Source organism: Brienomyrus brachyistius, chromosome 12 (assembly GCF_023856365.1).
Source record: "Brienomyrus brachyistius isolate T26 chromosome 12, BBRACH_0.4, whole genome shotgun sequence".
In the NCBI taxonomy this organism is placed as follows: Eukaryota; Metazoa; Chordata; class Actinopteri; order Osteoglossiformes; family Mormyridae; genus Brienomyrus; species Brienomyrus brachyistius.
Genome location: NC_064544.1, coordinates 25,208,653 through 25,221,579, shown reverse-complemented (window position 1 = coordinate 25,221,579; position 12,927 = coordinate 25,208,653). Strand labels below are relative to the sequence as shown.

At 39.2% G+C, this 12,927-nt stretch overlaps 1 protein-coding gene across 6 annotated transcripts in view; it reads left to right on the top strand.

The window, feature by feature from the left end:
• stim2b (stromal interaction molecule 2b) overlaps window positions 1–12,927 on the top strand; it is a 69,334-nt gene that overhangs the window by 36,487 nt on the left and 19,920 nt on the right. For 5 of the 6 annotated variants that reach the window (XM_048971892.1, XM_048971894.1, XM_048971891.1 and 2 more), the window contains 2 exons: window positions 1,647–1,758; window positions 3,619–3,730. In XM_048971892.1, the coding sequence (XP_048827849.1) occupies window positions 1,647–1,758; window positions 3,619–3,730 (224 nt within the window). Of the gene's footprint in view, window positions 1–1,641; window positions 1,759–3,573; window positions 3,731–12,927 lie in introns of those variants that run through there. The other variant, XM_048971895.1, reaches the window with a different exon arrangement.

The window sequence follows — 12,927 nt, the reverse complement described above, 5'->3', positions numbered from 1 at the left end:
GCTATTGGAGTCCAGGTAATCTACCATTTTCTCTCAGTTGTACCATTGGTGTATCTGTTACGGTTTTTACTGTTTTGTCACTGGAAACGTTAATTATAGTGGAAATGAGGAAGTAATACTGTAGAGGGTCACAAGGCTGTCTAGGGAAAACAGTTTGTAGTCCCAGAAGCATCTTTTCTAGTTTGTAGTAGTAGTAGTACAGGCTGGCTTAGAGAACTGACTTATTGATGGACTTTGGCTTCGACATTGACCACAGTTTGTACCTTGCTTTTAGTAAGCAGGCCCATTCTCTCTTTTTCTATAATGTTAGCATGCCCTCTAGGACCAAATATCAGTCTATGTAGTAAAGTTAATTAACCACTGAACCAATTAACTAGCAATTCTTCCTAACTAGAAACACTACTTGTAGCATAATAATAATAAACTTCAGGTATGTAAAATACTATACACATACGTGTCATTATTTGGCCCCTTTCTAATTCCCTATTTTTTGTTATTCATAACATTTAATTATTTCTAATCTTCAAACAAATTTAGGATAATACAAAGGACAACCAGAGTAAACACAATACATGTGTCACATTCATTCATGTGACAAAATAATGCTCCCCCCAAACTTAATACCAGGTTGTACTACCTTTAGCAGCAACAGCCACAATCAAACACTTGCCGTAAGAGTGCGGTAATTAGTCTTTGTAATTGCAGTGGAAAATTTTTGGCTCACTCCTCTACAGAATTGTCACTGAACATCTATTTATTTTACCTTTTATAAAATGCATACTGTGTTTGAAATCTTTTCAGCTGTGATTTCAGGACAGAGCAGCCACTCTCTTAGGAACCTTACAGCTTTTTGGTTGAGGATGATAGATTTGCTGCTGTTATTAACACTAATGGCACATCAGCAACAATCAAAGGGCTTAATCAAACAGCTTTTGTGATAGTTTTATGTTTCACTGTTCTCTGCTAATTTAAAAAGTAAGAAATACATGTTGGAAATAAATTCTCATCCTTGCATTATAGTACAGACCAGTTATTATTTTGATAGTATCTCATGTGGCAGGGATGCTGAGTCATGCTGTTCAACCAAATAGTTACTTCAGCATTAGTTTAAATACACGAACTCGTGGCCATAGGTGGAAATTAGCGGGAGAACATTTCAAGCTGGATTTAAGGAAGCACTTCTTTACGCAGCGTGTAGTCAGAGTATGGAATAGCCTTCCTGATAATGTAGTGCAAGCTGAATCCTTGGGTTCCTTTAAATCAGAGCTAGATAAGATTTTAATGACTCTGAGCTATTAGTTTAGTTCTCCCCAAGCGAGCTTGATGGGCCGAATGGCCTCCTCTCGTTTGTATAATTCTTATGTTCTTATGTTCTTATATGTTTTTTTCAATCTGTTACACACTGAATATTGACATATAAAAAATTATATCGCAAATCAAATCGTAATTGCATTATATGTTATAAAAATTGTTATTAGGCAGCTTTATGTCACTGTCTTTTCTCTCTATCTGGTGTTGCCGAAAAAGATGAGAGCAATGAAAGCAGGGGACAGGCATTTCTGAGTAGCTCTATCAGATTGATTCTGTTTGCTCCTAGCATTAATGTGACAATCAAGCAGTCTGAATTGTGCTTTGTTTATTTTCAGTTTATTATAGAAGACATGAAGCAGCAGCAAACAAATAAGCACAGTAATCTTCATCGAGAGGACCAGCATATTACTGTGGAAGAGTTGTGGAAGGGCTGGAAGACATCTGAAGGTATAAGACAAAGAAAGGGAGAGTGCACCACAAAGTGGGGCTACCACTTCTTCACCTGTTAATCCCAAAATGCTGATGATGCAGGCTGAGGTCTCAAGTGGAGCAGACGCTAGACATTTAGGTCTGGAACCCCTTAAATGGGGATTCTGTGCCTTCAGATCAAGGCTTTAAGTGGCTTCAAGTTCCAGCAAATTGTGTTTATTTCCCATATAATTAAGGGGATTAATAACATTTTTAGAATTTTGGATTAAAAGTTCCTTGAAACTAGCTGGGCTATTGGGTTAGAATTCAGTATCGTGGGTTCATCTCCTGCAGCGGCATGTTTTAGCTGTATGAACTAGCATGCTGACACTCACGCTGCTCCAGACTTTGCTGTTGTAGCACAATTTGACCCCTTTCAACCAGACTTAGCTGGCTCATCTATTTCATCTAACCAGCCAGCATTCTGCAGACCAGATGATTACTGTAGCTGTTGGTGTCTTTCACATTTGGTCTAAGTGTCACCCACTCTGTGGACATGCTGTTTCTTATCATGTTCCTGTACCATGCATCATTTTTCTTCTCATCTGCTTTCCACAGTAGAGGTTTTAAGGTATTATTACTTGGGTGATAACTTTCTCTTAGGAAAACCTGTTAAAATTGTAAATTCAAAAGGAGCTTTAACAGAACGGGGATAGTGAAGAAATTGATTCACAATGTGAATTAGATGAAACTGCTTCTGGATTTATTGTATCAATGTTTTACACATAAAGCAGGGAACAAGAAGTGTAATGGGCCCAGTATTCTACGACCACTACTTCATAGAACACAGTCCAAATATATTGTAGCTTAAGGTGGCCACACACTTCAAACAACATCCAGACAAAATTAAATCAAACGTGTTGGTAAGAACAAGCTGCCTGTCACACGCTCGAAGGGATATGGGGCGGGAAAGCAGGAGTCCAAGGAGTCGGGGAAACGTAGGATTTATTAAGGGAGAAGACAAATCAGGAACATGTAGTAACATGTAGGACTGACGTGACCGGACTGGGGGAAGATACTCTAACGCGGATTTAAATACACAACAGCAATCAACATAACTCGAAAACAGCTGGTAACACAGGGAGTCCACATGGGGTAGATGAGGGGTGTGGCACACAAGAGGATCTGCACTATCGGGGCATGCCACTGTCACATACTTAAAATGCTGCTGATCTGTTCATTCAAGGATACAGAATGTTTTCAATGCAGCCGACCCTCATACAGAGCGGAAATAAATGTTTTGTGGTGAGTGTGTGAGTTCTTTTGATAAAGGAGAAAACAGCCCTTTTAAGATTAATGTATCACTCTTTATTAAAATCCACTATTGGTCTAACACTAGCAGTGGCTCAGACAGGGAAGCTGGGAATTTTCACAACACTCACAGATACGTGCTAAGGAAATACACATATTCCATGGCAAACATTACACAGTTAAGATATTTAATATTTACAACACAGATACACATATCAGTTTACACTATTTAAATATATGCACCGTGCGAGGCAAAGCATGCCTGTAACTGCATAATTAGTCCTGCTGACCGACCCTGTGGTGTTACATTATTTCAACCAACTGTGGAGAGTGGGTGGGAACAGAATGAACAAAAAAGTTTGCCTTGGAGATCCAGTCCTACACAAGGGAACCGCTCATACAGCATCATATTGCTAGAACGATGTTGATTCCGTTGATTTCATTTGAAGTATATGGCCACTTACTTAATACACCAGAGCAGCTTTGACTTGATGAAAGCTGATAATTCCTGTGCTAGCTCAAACACGTTACTTTTTCTCCTAGACTAGAGCTGAACAAAAATGGCTGCTGTCTCCATATTTCTTCCAGTTCACAACTGGACAACAGAGGACACAGTCCTGTGGCTGAAGGAGTCTGTAGAACTGCCCCAATATGAGACAAATTTTAGAGAGTTTAGAGTGAACGGGAATACTCTACCTCGGTGAGTAGTTTTACATTGCAGCTCTCTAAAATGGTTCACCCATATGATTTTTTTAAACCAGGAGTAGTAAAGTGTCACCTAGTTGCTACAACAGTTAAAAATTGTGTGAATGGTGATCAGACTAAAAGTTAAATCAAGGTTCCTGTCTTGTCAAATTAGCACAAGAGAGAGGAGTGAGAGTTACTATACAAAGTCTTCATCTTTTTCATTAGTATAATTCAGAAATGCAGTTACTATTGGTGATGTCAGGAAACAGTAATTTTTTCTCTGCTTCCCATGTTAACCAACTGAATCATAATTTTGTTACATTTGTATTTGAACAAACACTGAACAGGAATTCCTGCAGTACGTAAATCAGGTGGAAATGAGGAGTATATTTTTGTTCCAGTTAGTGTAATCCATCTATGGCCTTGCCAGATGAGTGTAAATAGCATGAAATAGATGAAAACCAGATGTAAATGGATGCAAAGGAAAGGTGATGTTTAATCAAACCAAAGATGTCGATTGCATGGATTATTACATGGTGTTCACAGAACATTTACTCTTCCACAAAAGTGGATAGCTTCAAGTGAAAAGTTGAATCATAAATTCCACGAAATACAAATTTTAAGCACTATATTGTCATTGTGTAACACAATAACATTATCTTTATGACAACCCCAAAGGTGCATTACAGTTTTTCTCCGTTGGTTTGGCTCATTTCTTGAAACAGAAATTACATTCTTAAAACTATTAGATCATTTGGCCAAACAGTCTTACAGTTCTGCGCAACATTACAGCTGATTAGCAAAACTTCATATCTCTCCCAAAACTGTTCACACATGCTTCAAAACTAGATTCCTTTCCCATATAAAGAGTCAGTACCATCAAAATTTCAAAGATCTTTCTCAATTGTTTTGGCTCCTTAGTGCTTTTGCCAAAATGACCTGGATGGTTCAGCACAACACCATGGATCACCTGCAAAAGCTCATATCTCTCCCAAAACAGTTTACCCATGTGTAAAAACTAAATTCCTTTCTCATATACAGTAAGGAGTCAGTGCCCCCAAAATGTATCGTCCCTTTGGCATTGTGTGAGCACTGTAAGTCAAAATGCCTAGATGTTTTGTCACTATGGCAGAGGTCTAGCTAACAGAATATAATTATATATACAGTTTTTCTCAGTCGCTTTGTTGCTTTTCTCACATCACTATTAACATTTGCACAGCAGTTAGTGTATTTCTCAAAACAATTGGTGCAAAACTGCAAAACCTAGTGGATAACCTACAAAAGCAGGTCACTTGCTCAAAATCGATAATCCATTCCTCAAAAGCAAGTATTCATGTCAATGAAACTGCCAGTGTCATCAAAATGAGAAGTCTTGACACCATGTTTATGAACAAGATAGTCAAATGGCTTTGTCATGTTTTCATTATGACAGTTTACAGTATTCTCTCAGTGTTTTCTAATGCAAAAAAGGTCAGAACTCGGTGACACTACCTGAAAATGCTCAAGACAGCACTATGCACTTTTTGTACAGCCATTTACAGTAAAATCTACAGTAAAGTTAGACATTCCTGTAGTTAGGGAAGTAAGTGAGTACAAGACACTGAATACGTATGTTTCACATTTTTACTGTGTAGGCTGTTTGTAATTCTACAACATTGTGCAAAAGAAAAATACTCTGCAGTCACTTATGTAGAATAAACATAAGAAACACCTTTTTGGTAGAGCTGTGCACAAATGTGAACAATATAACAGTACATATTGTAACTGAACATACGTAAATCATTGTGGCACATCCAGACGTTCCTGTCTGTCTGGCCACATAAATTCATCTACATCACAACGGATATCATCCCTTGCAATGCAGCGAGGAAAGTATCCCCTGGAGTGGCGAATCCACCCTCTGCATGACTCTGTGGTGATGTCGTCACATGCTGCGTCCATGGCTGAAAGCAGGGCCATTTGCGCATGTGAATGTCGCTCATAAACCTTCCACCTCCAGGCAGAGAGAAACTCCTCTATTGGATTAAAGAATAGGAAGTAGGGAGGGAGATATTCAACCAGCATTCTGTCATGTGCTGCAAACCACTGTCTGACCAGATGTGAGTGGTGAAAACGGACATTATCCCACACAACAACATACATGGGTTGGCCTTCACCCCTCGCATTCTCTGGGACTTTGTCCCTGTAAAGAGTGTATAAAAAAGTCAGGAGATGTTGTGTATTGTATGGACCAAGAAGGGGAATATGGGTGAGGATGCCATTGTCTGAGATGGCTGCACACATTGTAGCATTCCTTCCGCGCCGGCCTGGGGCATCATTGGTTGCTCTCTGTCCAATGCGATTTCTTCCACGCCTTCTGCCTTTGGCCAGATTGAAACCCGCCTCATCAACGTATATGAATGTGTGCAGTGGTTCCCTGGCTTCCAGCTCCAGTACACGCTTTAGAGAGAGAGAGAGAGAGAAATGTAACAACTTTTCCTGTGTAACATAATGCATTTTGTATGTTCTGTGAATATATATACAGAATTGCTAGTCTACTGCATGGAACTACACAAAGTAAAACAGTTTACAGCGCTGAACATTAGAGTATACATAGAAGACATGTTTTACCTATAGATGCTGGTGACGGATCTCATTCACTCTTTCACTGTTCCGTTCAAATGGCACTTTGTACAATTTCGTTTCTCTTGAGCACTCTGTCAATTGTTGGAATTGACACAGATCTAATATTGCCAAATACACCGTTATCCTCTATGACAGTGCTTTGAATTTCTTTCAACTTTATTGCATTGTTTGCAATCACCATTGCACAAATAGCTTCCTCTTGCTGCGGGGTAAAAAGGGGCCCTCTTCCACCTCTGCCAGGTTGTCTTTCGATCCTTTGTGGTGCAGATTACAGTAAAATTACAGTAATGTACACTAAACATGAGATATTATGAGATATATGCTTGCCAATTGAGGGTTCATGGGATTGATCCATGAGTGACTGTGAACAAGTGGCTTAGTGAACCAGGCCTTGATGAGCGAGCCACAGTGGAAATTCACATTGTCCCACACAATCACATAGTGTGGTAGGTGAGACCCTTTGAGACCTCTCTCATTTTCTGGGACCAGATCAGTATAAAGACGGTCCAAGAAAATGAGGAGCTTTTGAGTGTTGTATGGGCCTAAACTGGGGATGTGTGTGACCACACCATTCTCAGATATGGCAGCACACATTGTTAAATTGCCCCCTCGTTGGCCTGGGACATCCACCGTGGCCTGCTGGTCAATGACGTTACGCCACTGAGTACATACCTGTTTTTCTTGCGAAAGGTATGGATGATGGGGGAGACTGTAGAATGAGGCACATTAGGCTGCACTCGGCGACCTGCCTCTGCCATTGTGCGGTGATGGTTCACAACATGGTCTATAATTGTGGCCCGAATTTCATCAGGGACAGCATAGTATCTTTGTGCTTCTCGGCCTCTTCCCCCATTCCACCACCACGCATCCTCACTCCTCCTCCTATTCTTCTTCTTCCTCCTCCTCTTCTTCGAGCAGGAAGTTGCCCTTGATCATTTACTTGGCGAGGTACCTCCATGTTCATACTGCAAATGGTACTAGCCCTGGCCAAGCTCTATATATACATGTGTGGCAGCAATCACAACCATAGACAGCACCAGTCAGGTAACTAAACAAACGGTTTGGTTGGTGATCTGAGATGTGTGAAACTCCTCCTTCGTTACAGTTTTTCTCAATTGCTTTGGCTCAGTTCTCAAATGATTTTTTTATTTCCCAAAACATTAAGTTCAGATCTCTGAACAATTCGCATCTTTTTCACATCAGATTGGAATTTCTTATTGATTTGAGCAAATTGCAAATGCTTTGGCACATGTGTGCAAAGAGTACATACAACTGTCTGCAGTTTGGACAACAAATAATTGCATATGACTTGTTGATCAAAACTGATGACTCGATTCTCACTTACACTGTCAAACACTTCAGAACTTCTCAGACATTTTTTATTGTGTAAGCCATCACATTCAAAACGATCTATTCAATTATCATAATTAGTATACATGAATGTATATTCTAAAATATATCTAACATTGACATTGTTTGTAATGTCTGCTACATTGGCACATGCCCTGTAATTGCAATCGCAATCTAATTGCAAAGTACCTCTAATATGACTCAACCATTTAACCATTTAACCAATCAACTTTGGGAGTATATATATGTAGATTGCCCACAGCACAATCACTGCTGTAGAATGTTTTGAGAATGGAGGACGTTCACGACGCTGAACTGCAGCAACATGCTCGTGGAAGTGCAATTGGAAGGCGTGTAAGAATACGTGGTGGTGGTAGAGGAAGAAATGATCGAGGAAGAGATGGAAATAGAAGAGTCAGAGTCTCTGATGAAATCAGAGCCACACTTGTGGATCATGTCATAAATCATGGTTTTACAATGGAAGAGGCTGGTCGAAGAGTACAGCCTAATGTAAACAGGTCCAAAGTGTCATCAATTGTGCAAACCTTTCGTAGGGAAAACAGGTACATATGTATTTTTTTGTTTTACAGTATGTAAAGTATTTTTACAGTATAAACAACAATATTGTAAAGGTAAATGCAAGTCTATTTGTTCATTCTATAGAACTGCACGACAACCTCGCGCTGGTGGCAGAGCAGCAGTATTTAACCAACTGCAAGAACAAGAAATTTGCAACATGGTCATAGCCAACAATTCCATCAGGCTAAGAGAGATCCAAAGTGCAATCATAAATGACAATGAGGTCTTTGCAAATATAAATTCTGTCAGCATTTCCACCATAGACAGAGTTTTAGAAAGACATCAGATGACTATGAAACAGCTCTATAAGGTGCCATTTGAGAGGAACAGTGAAAGAGTCAAGGCGTTGCGGTACCAGTATGTCCAGGTAAACCATTGGTGTGCACTTAGTGAGTTTTCCTATATTTCTAAGATGCCTGTATTACTTTACTGTAAGTTTCAGAAACCCATAAGAAAATACATTTACTGTTACATTTTTTCCTGTGTTCCTTCATAGAGAATCATGGAGTTAGAACTACATAAAACGACCCACATTCTTGTTTTTGTGGACGAGGCTGGGTTTAATCTGTCCAAAGGCCGGAGACGTGGTCGCAATCTCATTGGACACCGAGCCACAATTGACACACCAGGCCAACGTGGGGCCAATATTACAATGTGTGCTGCCATTTCAAAGAACGGTGTGAGCACACATATTCCACACATTGGGCCCTATAATACCCAACTTCTCCTGGCCTTCCTAAATGCACTTTACAGAGACCTGATTCCAGAACAAGAAAGAGGTTTGGTTAGACCACATTTGCCTAATTATGTTGTTGTCTGGGATAATGTCAGCTTCCACCGAACCAACAGTGTTAGTGACTGGTTTGCTGCACATGAAAGGATAACAGTGGAATTCATTCCACCATTCTCTCCGTTCCTAAATCTGATAGAAGAGTTTTTTTCAGCATGGAGGTGGAAAGTGTATGATCATAGACCACAAAATCAGATGTCTTTGTTGGATGCCATGAATGCTGCATGTGAGGACATCACAGCTGACCATTGCAGGGGATGGGTGCGGCATTCAAGGAGATTTTTTCCACGGTGTGTGGCAATGGAAAACATCAGATGTGATGTTGATGAAAATCTTTGGCCTGACCAACGTGAGCGACAAGATGTCCACCAAGAATAATTAGTTTTTTTTTTCCCCATGAATGTTATTTATTGTTTTTGTGTATTTGTGGTAATACACAAATATGAAATGTAAAGTGAAATCTTGTTACTCTTGTCAGTTACTTTACATGTACAGTAATACACTTGTATTGTGTATATACACGTGAAGTACAAAAATAAACACTGTACAAATACAAATGTTCATAGATTTTTTCTTTTCTTTTCTACATACTATTGACTTTTCTCAACAAATATGAGATTTTTGTTTAAACCCTTAATTTTCATGGTTGACTGTTGTGGTGAAAAAACAACTAAACATTTTGACCAGTGTGGCTCACACAATGACAAAAATACTTTAGATTTTGGTGGCCTTGGCCAAATTATTGACACAATAACTAGGTTTTGAAGCATGAATTAAATGTTTTGGGTGAGTAACTACATTTTCCAGACATGCTATAAAGTTTTGAAGTTCCTGCAAACAGTTGTGACATTTGCACTCACAGTTTAGAGAATGTCAAGACTGTTTCGAAAAATGTGCCAAAGCAATTGAGAAAAACTGTAATCAAGTTCAAATTTCACCTGACTGTCAATTACTGTCATGAATTTATCAAATGTTCCAAGAAATTCATATATGGTGTTCATGGTATTATGTTCTTGACTATTTTTGACAATTGAACAGACTCTTGTGCATATGATGACTTACAGAATGAAATCATACTGACATGTTTTGGAGAGAACAACCATTAGACTGAGAATCAACTAATTGGTTTAGATCAGCAAGATCTATTTATTTGGAAAATGTGCTAAATGTGAGCTCATTGTACATAACCGTTTGCAAAGATGCACTGAGACACTTGATACATGTACTAAGACATTTGCAATTTGATGAAATCAATGAGAAATGCCATTCTGTTGTGAACAATTGCAAGGTGGTTTGGAGATTTGTCCATGTTATTTTGAGAATGTCATTTCTGTTTCAAGAAATGAGCCAAACCAATGGAGAAAAACTGTAATAAATACAAAAGGAATAAAAAATAGAGGCTAAAAATAATATAATATAATATAATATAATATAAACATGTTTAATGGCCTTTCCATACACAATGTCATTCTAAAAGAAAAAAAAACTAAATAGATTATTTATGCCCAGTGCACAGTGGCAACAGTTATTATTGCACATATTAGCAAGACATGTATTGTACATTACTAGCATAATTTATTGCACATATTCAGTGAGAGATTATCTCAGGCATTCAGGGGAATTCAGCAAGTTTATGGCTGTTGTTAGTCTGTATGTGTATTAAAGTGCTTTACTGATTTGGGGGAACTTAAACAAAATATGTCCAGGATGAGTGATGTCCTTAATCATGTTTTTAGCTTTTCTCATCTGGGGAGAAGGTGTGAATGTTGCCTGGAAAGGGTAAAGTCAAGGGACATGCCTCTCCATACTTGTGTTATCTGTTGTTAAGGACACAACATTAATTTTTTCATGAGAGGGAAGGGAAGCTAAGTCATATTTCTTGTATTGCTTTGTTCGTTTTTAGAGCAAAACAGCCATCTTGAATGTTTGCTGTGTTTTGTCTCGAGGGTGCTCATATACTCTTATTGTGGAGGTTTTTGTAATCTCAACAGAGAAAAATCTTATGTTAGTGTATGAACAAAGATATTTTTGTATAAACTGAGGTACACAGTGACAGGGACCTCCCACAGGATAAACACAGTATAGATGGGACATTGTATGTAATGTTTACAGAGTGAGACGGTAAATAGAGAGACACACACTTGCATAACAAGAATGATAAGATACACTATGTATACAACATTATTGTAATTCAAATTGATAGTGAAGTGCTATATTCTACCATAAATAAACAAGCATAATTTTCCCTCCCAGCAATTCTTTATTTGCTCTTTCTCTCTTGTTCAATAAGGGTATATACTCAAACTTGGCCTGGATGTCATGTACCATGTCTGAGCATGATTGCCCCTCTCCCCAGTCCCCCACTGGTCTGCCCTCAAATTGCACTTAACAATCTGGTCCCAAGCAAGCTGTCATCATCACCATGACTTTTTTGTGTCAAACGTAGAAAACATAGGAAAGAAATCGCTATCGCACAATACAATGGGATTCATTATTATTGTTCTTATTTTGTGGCTTATCTGGAGTCATTTTTGGCACAGAGACACACATAGATTTATCTGCTATGCAATGTGGAGATTTTTAACTATTCATGCTACATGTATAAGACATTTTACCAAATATGTCAGAGTTTGTACTGACTGGTGTTGCATGGGACACTGGTACTGAAAAGATACCATGGTAACACATTTTTGAAAGCTGTTCAGTATTACATTGCTTTAGTACCGGTATTAATTACATTACTACAGACATCGCTAATGCTATATATCGCTAACACTAACCATCAAACCAGAACCATGGATTCAGTATGTCCAAACCAAAACTCAGTTATACTCTATGTCAGAATTGCACGCATCATGCTACATATGTTACATTTTCAGTGGCAATCAATATTAGAGAAAAAAAAAGAGATATTTTTGTCATTTACAAAGTCTCCGTTTCTCCAAATTCATGGATATTATAATAGAGGAGTTGTATTTTAATCACATTCCATCAGTGAAAGCTATGCCACATCAGAAAATAAATGGTTCAAACAAGCAATTTGAAGAATAGCTGCAATCAAAATTAGAAAATGGTTAAATTTTTTTGCAGAATAAGACTACAAATGAATTCCGTCAACTTTTCTGATGGTTGAACTTTCAGAAATTAATAGGAAGTGTAGAGGCGCTTGCTTTTGCTTTGAAAATTTGGTAACTGTAGTGGGTTTGTTTAATTTTGTCAATAATTACCTTCCTTTATGTTCTCCGCTACGAGAAATTGCTTTAGCCATTTTGCAGTGCGGTAAGGAGCATTGTCTTGATTAATTCTCATAGAGAAGGAACCAGTGAAGGAGGTTCTAACACCCGTCAGAATTCATCATGTCATGCAGCCGTACATGAGGCCTGATTTCTGCAGCAGGGAACATACCCTATACCATGACACGTACTCCTCTGAACTATACTTGTCACGATTGGGAAGGTGCAGACGGGCGATCGTGCGGGCAAGGACCAGGCAAGGCAAACGGAGTACGGGGTATACGGGGATTTAATGAAGGCACAGGCAGGACGGGACATAGGCATCGACAACATCAATGACAGACCAGGAAAACTGGGGAGACCAGGACTTAAATACACAAGACTGATTTAAAGCAAACGGACACAGCTGGGTACGATCCGGGAAACACACGTGGGTAAGCAGGGGGCGTGGCACACAGGAGGAGCGGACGAGCCGGGCATGATAGAACCCCCCCCCCCCAAAGGCGCGCTTCACCGGGCGCGCCAAGGAAGGGGGTGACGGAAGGGACGAGGTAAACCAGGACCTGAAAAACAAAAACAGAATCCATCAACACGGGACCGGGAACAAGACGGAGACACAGAACAAAGCCAGGA